Source organism: Brachionichthys hirsutus, unplaced genomic scaffold (assembly GCF_040956055.1).
Source record: "Brachionichthys hirsutus isolate HB-005 unplaced genomic scaffold, CSIRO-AGI_Bhir_v1 contig_65, whole genome shotgun sequence".
In the NCBI taxonomy this organism is placed as follows: Eukaryota; Metazoa; Chordata; class Actinopteri; order Lophiiformes; family Brachionichthyidae; genus Brachionichthys; species Brachionichthys hirsutus.
Window position 1 is genome coordinate 1 of NW_027181137.1, and position 9121 is coordinate 9121.

General features: G+C 47.9%; 2 protein-coding genes across 2 annotated transcripts; one reads left to right on the forward strand and one right to left on the reverse strand.

The window, feature by feature from the left end:
* The first annotated feature begins 120 nt into the window (after positions 1–120).
* On the forward strand, positions 121–6468 carry LOC137917311 (cytochrome b-245 heavy chain-like). The gene is made up of 13 exons (XM_068760118.1): positions 121–171; positions 888–983; positions 1063–1173; positions 2317–2401; positions 2839–2984; positions 3597–3790; positions 3882–4008; positions 4101–4193; positions 4291–4532; positions 4744–4906; positions 5046–5192; positions 5271–5395; positions 5711–6468. The coding sequence occupies exons 1-13, from the start codon at positions 127–129 to the stop codon at positions 5835–5837; spliced, it is 1701 nt and encodes a 566-aa protein (XP_068616219.1). The 5' UTR covers positions 121–126; the 3' UTR covers positions 5838–6468.
* A 287-nt stretch (positions 6469–6755) lies between these two features.
* Positions 6756–8482, reverse strand: LOC137917312 (cleavage stimulation factor subunit 2-like; the record flags this gene model as incomplete). The annotated part of the gene is made up of 5 exons (XM_068760119.1): positions 6756–6889; positions 7121–7204; positions 7300–7424; positions 7744–7943; positions 8383–8482. Coding segments are annotated over 5 exons (635 nt in total), but the record flags the coding sequence as incomplete, so codon positions are not given.
* Between the last annotated feature and the right edge of the window lie 639 nt (positions 8483–9121).

Here is a 9121-nt window from a genome sequence, read left to right on the forward strand (position 1 = left end):
GCGCACCGTCTTCATTCTTCTTCTTCTTCCTGGTGCATCGTCACCTGTGGAGGAAGGAGGAGCCCGGAGCTGAGATAAAACCCCGAAGCCGGGGCAGGTGCTGCGAGTCGAGACAGCGGGATCAACATGAGTAACTGGATAGTCAACAATGGGCTCACGGCCCTGATACTGGTGAGTTCATTCTAGCCCAGGGGTGGGCAAACCTTTTGACTCGCGGGCCACAATGGGTTCTAACATTTGACAGCGGGGCCGGGCCTGTAAAAGCCACTACATGAAAGGATTTGGCTGTTTACAGGTAGCATTACAGGGAAAAAGGTAAAATGAATGAGGTTTGTAATAAAATGTTATTTAATGATATTATTTGGACAAGTTCGGCGGGCCGTATTATCAATTCAATTCAGTTTTATTTCTATAGCGCCAGATCACAACATAAAGTCATCTCAAGGCACTTTACAGGATTAGCAGGGAAAGACCTGCAGGGAAACACAGAACCCAACTTGACCCACAAGAGCAACGGAGGCAAGGAAAAACTTCCCTTTAACGGGCAGAAACCTTGGACAGAACCTAGGCTCATGGTGGACGGCCATCTGTCTGGCCGGCTGGGTTGAGAGAGAGAGAGAGAGAGCGAGAGAATGGCTGGTCGGAGACGAGTCAAAAACAAGGAGATGGATAGGGAAGAGATAGCGAGACAGAGCGGGAGCAGACAAAAACAAAATGCTAATGCTATGAAGCCTAACGGGCCGTATGTGACCAAGAGCACATGTAAAAGACGCGCAGATCTGATCCACGCCGCAATTAAGGCTACCAGTAATTAGGCATAAAAAACAGTCATTATTTTTGAATGAAAGTCTACTTTGACTGAACCATGATTTGGGATGTGCTTGCAGGTGGTCTGGATGTCCATCAACATCTTTCTTTTCGTTTGGTTTTACTTCTTCTACGATTTAGGGGAGCAGTTTTACTACACGCGTCATCTGTTGGGGGTGAGTAGAGAACCGAGAACAGCCGTCTAGACTTTTACATGCGGATTCCGACTCACGTGAAGGAGTCCCTTTTTTCCAGCCTGCCTTGGCTTGGGCCAGAGCTCCCGCCGCTGTCCTCAACTTCAACTGCTTGCTGATCCTCCTCCCGGTGTGCAGGAACCTCCTGTCGCTGGTCCGAGGCTCGTTCGGGGTGAGAGAGCCACGATGAGATCGAGTTCGAGCGAGAGAGAGAGCACTGCCATTTGTTATTGTTCTACTATGCATGCAATGAAGAGAACTGTAAATAGAAAATAGAAGCGATGATGCGCTTTTGGGGAGCGAGTCGTGTCAGAACAAACAAAAAAAAAAAGAAACATCAATCGGTCAGCATTAGGATGCTGACCGATTGACTGATTGATTATATTGGCTTGATTTTGCTTTGATTGCCCTGAATGAAGGATGCCAGAGGAAAAATAGAAGCTCTGATCCAAGGCTGCTCTCTGATTGGTTGCTTCACAATCTCAGATCCTTGCTTTAAATGATATATTTATGCGTACATGTGTGTATATGTATATGTGTGTGTATATATACGTATATGTGTGTGTGTAATTATGCAGGTAGACACGTATTCATCGACCTCCAGAGCCGATCATGAGATCAGCTTCAGCTTGAAGATCTAAAGTTCCAGCACAAATACTGCAGTTAAATCCCAGCCCTGAGGTGGAATCTAAAATGATTCCTATAACTTTTATGCTATTTATAAAGTGATAGCTGATGTAGAAGCGCGGCTAACAATGGCGAGGCCATTGTCTGTGGATCTGTCCCGTTCACAGTAGGACAGACACATTTATTACATGCTGCACCTTCGAAACTACTTGCTTGGAGTGAAGGAAATGTCTCTGCGGGAGTGTCGCGTTGTTGTGTGAGACCGCAGCGTGACCTTTCTCACGTCATTGTACACAAACGCAAAGACGACATGAGTGCACGTTTGCTAGTTTTCATGTATTTTTTTAATGCATATTATTAATAATTAATGCATTTTTATGTCTTTTATCTCTTCTTATTCTTGAGTGAACTCAGTTTCCTCCTTTCAATAATGTTTATTTGAACACTTGAGGCTCCATTTCTGTTACAAAGCCGCAAGAAAATTAACTACTTGCAGTGTTAAGAATCTTTTTTTGATTTGAGTGTTTTCTGTAATGTGCTCATTTTAAAACATTTACCGCAGATGAGTGCCACTGTTGTGTTTCCACTGTTATACGACTGAAAAGATTCCTATTATAGATGGGGGAAATTTATATGTTTGCACAATAACAAGGAGTAAATTTCCTTCTCGCCTTTCTTTGTCTTTCAGTGTTGTGGCAGAACAATGAGGAAACAACTGGACAAAAATCTGAGTTTCCACAAGCTGGTTGCCTACACAATAGCTCTGATGACAGGTGAACTTGTGCAAGCATTTCTCTTTCAGTCCTCGTTTCTAGTCACGGTAATACTTTTATCTAAATGCAAAACGTGCGTAAAACAAATAAATTCGCAGTTAGTTTCCTTTCTGTCCTCGTCCTAATTTGTTTCTTGGCGTGTCATTTCTTTTCTATTCCTGACACTCATTAGTATTTAGTTAATCATTTACTCAGGTGTGACGCATTGTGAATTCTAACTCTTATCCTACCTGCATCCTCCTCCACCCACAAGTCGATATCTAAAAGTTAAACATGCTCATGGTTTTTTTTTTTTTGGGGGGGGGGGAGCAATTGAATGCAAACAAAGATGTTTTTCCTCTTTTCTCACCAGCAGGAAGGAAAGGAACCCCCTTTTAGAACTGAGGCTGTTGACCTTATCGATCTTCATTCCGCTTCTCCTCTCTGTGTGCCGACAGCCGTTCACATGATCGCCCATTTGCTGAACGTGGAGTGGTACAACAACAGCAGGCAGGGAGTCTACGATGAGCTAAGCAACGCCTTGTCTGTCCTGGAGGACTCAAGCACCACCACCTACCTGAACCCAATTCGCAAAACAGGAATTGTAAGTTGCTATAATTGTAATAAAGCTTCCTCAAGACTACTGCACTATCTTCTTGTCCCGTGAGGGGTCGCCACAGCAAATCTTCACCCTGTCCTTTGCATCGTCCTCCCCAACACCAGCCACTCTCATGTCCTCTCTCACTACGTCCATCTGGGTCGACCATTAGCCCTGTTCCCTAGCAGTTCCATCCTCAACATCCTTCTACCGATATAGTCCCCGTCTCTCCTCTGGACGTGTCCAAACCATCAAAGTCTAATCTCCAAAACGTCTAACCTTCACTGTCCCTCTTATCGTCTCATTTCCAACCTGGTCATTCCCAAGGAGAACCACGGCATCTTCATCTCCGCCACTTCTAGCTCCGCCTCCTGTCTGTTCCCCAGAGCGTCTCTAAGCCGTCCATCATGGCTGGCCTCACCGCCGTCTTGTAGACCTTTCCCTTCGTCCTTGCTGAAACTCTCCTGTCGGATGAATGCGGTGGCACAAAAGCCACATCTCGCGTGTTGATGACAGTCGTAGGATAATAGATAAGAGAGAGAGTGTTGAGACTTGGTGTCCACCATTAGGAGTGAGACCATTTACTGCGATCCTCACCGTCCTCTTCTCGCGTCCCAGGACCCGCAGCAAATTCCAACCTACTTCGTCTTCACCACCATCGCTGGCCTCACGGGAATCGTCATCACTCTGGCCCTCATCATCATCATCACCTCCTCCATGGAAGTGATCAGACGCAGCTACTTCGAGGTCTTCTGGTACACCCACCACCTCTTCATCCTCTTCTTCGCTGGTCTCGTCTTTCACGGAGCCGGGTAAGGGAACGTTCTCGGCTTTCCTGTTGTTGTTTTTTGATGAAACATTGATTTATATTGAAACGGTTTAACGCATCTCTTCCCCCTGCAGGCGTATCGTGAGGAGTCAGAGGGAAACGGATCCGCCACACAACTACACGTATTGCCAATACCACACAGACGAGTGGGGACGGGTTTCCCAGTGTCCCATGCCTCAGTTTGCTGGAGGATTCCCACAGGTGCTTTTTTTCTTTCTTCTTCTTCTCATTTTTAAAGGCTGTTGTCATGCAAAGTGAAACGGGCGTTCACCGTTTGCCTTTGTCATTTTCAGACCTGGATGTGGGTTATCGGCCCAATGATCCTGTATCTTTGCGAGCGTGTGCTGCGGTTCATTCGATACATGCAGTCAGTCAGATACAGGAGGGTACGTTTGATTTGTGATTCGTCTAAGCCCTGTGAGTTTTTAATCCCCCCCCGCAGGCTGTCGCAGCGGCTTTAACTTCACTTTACTTCATTTTCAGATCGTGCTACATCCATCCAAGGTGCTGGAGCTGCAGCTGGTGAAGAGCGGTTTCAAAATGGACGTGGGTCAGTACATCTTCCTCAACTGCCCGGCCATCTCCCAGCTGGAGTGGCATCCGTTCACCATGACCTCCGCCCCCGAGGAGGAATTCTTTAGCGTGCACATCCGCTCTGCTGGGGACTGGACGGACAAACTCATTGAGATCATGCAGCAGCTGCCGGAGGGAGCGCAGGGCCCGAAGTAAGCCAATCCATCCATGCGACATTTTTAACGCCAGCCGCTCAGAAGCGAAGAAGCCTCTTTAGTTGAGATGCAAAAACGTCTTCGGCCGTTTCAAGTCCGGCTGACCTGGACGACTGAGAGTCTGTGACATGTTTTTTTGGTCGTGTTTTGCGTGTCGCCTGTTCTCTATTATTGCCCTGACATCGGTTTATTTAATGTGATTGCTCAGGATGGGCGTGGACGGGCCCTTTGGCACCGCCAGCGAGGACGTGTTTGACTATGAAGTCAGCATGCTGGTCGGCGCCGGCATCGGCGTCACTCCCTTCGCCTCTATCCTCAAGTCAATCTGGTACAAGTTTAAAGACTCCAACCCTAAGCTGCGAACAAGAAAGGTGTGTAGCCTGCCGTGCACCGACATCTACGTGGAGCGCACGGCATTTTCGCAATGCATCCAAACACGTCGCGGCGTTGGCCAACTCTTTCGTAAGGAGTCATTGTTTAACAGGCCCGTTGTCCGTTTCCTCGTTTCAGATCTACTTTTATTGGCTCTGCCGGGAAACGCACGCCTTCGAGTGGTTCGCTGATCTGCTGCAGGTCCTAGAGAGAGAGATGGAAGAGAGGGGCATGGGGGATTTCCTCACCTACAAGCTCTACCTGACCAGATGGGACCAAAGCCACGTACGTCTGCGCGGGAACGAGCCAGAGGGACCCGGACCTTCCCGTGTAAATTTAAAACGGAAACTCATCTTATTTCAGGCCGATCACGTGATGGTCCGCTTCGATCAGGACAAAGACGCCGTCACCGGGCTCAGGCAGAAAACCTACTACGGCAGACCCGACTGGGGAAACGAGTTCGAGCAAGTCCGCCAGGAGAACTCCAAGTAAGACGAAACCACCGTTTCCATTCTCCTGCGATGGAAAGGGATACGGCCTTCGCTCCCTGTCCAGTGTTCGTCTGGCTCGGTGCTCGAAAACCGGTTCTCATCGTTTCAGACCAAATCCTGCAGTGGTGCCCGTTATTGCGTTACTTTTTTTTTTAAGAATTCCAGAAATTTTCAGTGAGAAGTTTCCCTTCTGGTTTAATTTCATATGGGGGGGGGGGGGGGTGAAAGGTGAAATAAACCTTCACCTTTTCCTTGTCGATTTACAGAGCGGCTCAAATGAAGCCCGATTGTGTTTTGTGTTGCCGTCCTCAGCTCCGTGGTGGGAACGTTCTTGTGTGGCCCCGCCGCCCTGGCTGACGTCTTGGCGAAGAATTGTGCCAAATACTCGGACGTGGATCCCCGAAAAACCAAGTTTTACTTCAACAAGGAAAACTTCTGAGCAAGACAAGTGAAAGGTGCCATGGAATTCGGTTTATACCCGGAATGTTATAAATCACATGACAAAGCTGCCTGACAACCTGTAGTACGAGCGGAGTGTGTCTTAGCGCCACACACACACACACACACACTGCCAGAAAAAAATGTTGTTCATCAGCTCCACTTATGGTGAGACATTGTTATGAAACTCGGAACATCGTGGCCCAACAACCCACCTCGACTCAGATTTTAATTATGGGATGCCTTCCTGGCAACGCCTTCGTGATTCATTGTAGTCCGACACTTGAAAGTTAGAAGTATTTGGCTTTGATTTCAGAACCTGAATGATGTCTGTAATAAACTTATTGTAATAAAATATGTAAATACATCTTTTGCACAAAGTTAGCCTTTAAATCCAAGGCAGCACACAATCGATAGTCACTTTACTTTTTACAGCTGCAGCAGTGACGTTTTGAGGCGCTACATTGGTGCGGGAAACGACGCTCCATTATTCCGACTGATAAGCCAGTCACGTAGCTTTGGATTGGTCATCGTCTTGCAACATGGAAGGACTTCCGTTTAAAACTTGCTATTGTTTCAATGTTTTGCAGTCTTGTACTCTTCTATTAAAAGCCATACTCCTTGAATAAATGTCAAAGTTTATTTGTTTCTTAATTCACAAAACTTCCAGACAAATCCTTTACAGGGTCGATTAAAGGAAAACAGTTTGCTGCTGGTTTTTGATTTAGCGAGCGCAGCCTTTGACCCTTTCATACAGAAAACAACGACTAAAGAAAAAAAGCATTCCAGGCTACTGAGGGCGAGGAGCTCAAGAAGGTCGAGTCCTGCAGAAAGAACGTCATGTCGGCAACAATGGCGATTGTTGATTTGAATAAAAATACACAAACTTCATCTGGACCTGCCTGAAACCTTCCCGGAAAAAGACCGTCACGGCGCTCCTCCTGCAGTCTTCTGAATCTGCTCTTTGAGGATGAGGATGCTCTGCCGCTGCTCCGGAGGCAACATGGCGATCTGTTCTTGGGTGAGCTGCAGGACCTGCATGATGAGGGCAGCCTAGACAGAAAGAATATATACAATTGTGATTAAAGACAACGAGCGCCGTCTCTCTCTTTAGAGCGAAGGAATGAGGAGATTCATTCCTGGTGTTTGGCAATAAAGGAATTGGGAAACCTTAAAATGATTCCTGCCTACACCTCTCAGGCGATAGATGTGGCTTACAGCCAGCGACTGAAAATACAAACAACTAGCACTGAGACGGAGGCGCTCTGTCCGACCGACACCCACCTTCTCCTGGTCCTGCGTGGAGACCTGGTTCTGCCCTGGACTGAAGCCTCCTCCTGATGGAGGGATACCAGAAACTCCAGGACCCTGCAAGACCATGTTGGACAGAAGAGTGATTACCTGCCTATAATAAGCTCCTAATTAACAGCCAACGCAGGCAGCGCGGTCGACGCAGCTCTTACTGGTCTGGCTGGTGGAACAGCGTTTGGACCCATGGCGTGAGGAACCGGGCCCGGCATCCCCGCCGTCATGGGAACCCTCTGGCCCGACACTGGACCGCGAGTGTCCATCGCCCTCGGGTCGCGACCTACAGGAAAAAAACAAAAAACAAAAAAAAACAAGGCTTAAGCTTTGTCAGAATTACATACTGCAAAATTCATCTGAACACGACACTCTGTTAGACAAATTATGCGACGCACAAAAAAACACAAATGTTAAACGGTGTGTTCGTAGGACTGGTGGCTTCTGAAGCGCCGCAGCTCGGCTGACCGGAGGAAACGGCTTCAGCCCAAACCGACTGCAGAGAAAGGAGGAACAACAAAGCGTGACCTTGTTCGGATTTTCTCGACACGTCTTCAGACACACAAACAACAACAACAAGTAAGCAGCATTATTACAGCCACTACCTCTGGATTCCATCGGGGGCCCCCGTGGCTCCATCATCGGAGGCCCCCTGGGATCACCCATCATGTTTCGCTGTTCGCCCATGGGCTGCCCTCTCATATCCATCGGAGGTCCTCTCATGTCCAGAGGGGGACCGCTTGCCATCTGGGGCAAGTGAACGGGTGGCGCTTGGTGTGGAGGCGGAGCTCCCATGTAAGCGCGGCTAAAGACACGCAAACAGAAAATAAGAACTCGTCTCAAATTAAAGGCAAATTCACGCGACGCGAGGGAGGGGCTGTTCTTTTAACGCGTGATAGCGGCCGTTTGAAGACGACGTTTAGAACCTCCATAGGAAACAGAAAAACAAAAGCCCCGCCTCAAATAGCCTCTGCATAAAAAACAAACAAGCATTGAACACGACTCATCACAATGTGAAGTTAGATCGTAACAAGTTAACGAGTCATTCATCTTCTTCACGAGGAAAAGTCACGAGCGTTCGTACGGCAGCTCAGGAAACTGGTTTCCCCGCATTTCTATTCTTCATCAAGTCGCTGAAATGTTAACGCCACACCTGCTGTCGCCATGGTAACGGTAACGACTGGCATCATTAAAGTCAATCCCGATGAATATTTATGGCTTATAACCCGGAGAGAACGTCTTACTTGGGGTCAATGACTTCTCCGGTGACGGACAGCAGAGTTCCCCCTCTGGGATCGTTCGGACCATCTCCCAGCAGGCCCCTGGGGGGGATGCCGCCCGGTCCTGATGGGAGGAAAAAGCCATAAATTCAGTCACGTTAAAAATCATTCCATCATAAAAGCGTTTATCTGTCCATTAAAAATAGGCTTCTACTCTTTAAAATGGTTGGAATTCCACGTAAAGGAGACCAAGCAGCTCCGTCTGTTTGCCTCACGCCAGTCTCACACAACATAAAAGGTAAAGCAGTGGCACGCTAAGCAACAACCAATTGGCAGGAGCGTAATAATTAACCCAATAAACTTACAATGCGATCATTTCGGCACACTTTTAGACGCTTTCTATATCGAGAATGGCAAAAGGGATGCTCGATTTGAGCCGAGGCTCATTCGGGAACACGCCACGGGTGAACGGGTTCATTTGTAACTGAAGGAGGAACAGCGGACAAGATGAATGGGTTACACAAAAAGGTCTGGCGACCCCGAAGGCGGCTCGCTTCCTCCCGCTGGATTGCCTTGCCGACACACACACAAGTCGGTCCGGAAGAGATTCCCAGCGGGGCCGGAAATGCAGAGAATACCGGATGCCGTTCGCTTTAAGCCACATCAACAGGCGAGAGATCACTTCGGGTGCTTTTATTCTTGCTTACGCTCTTCCGCCGACGTCCCTTTTCACGTTAGCAGGTTAGAAAACGGACGCCTTTAC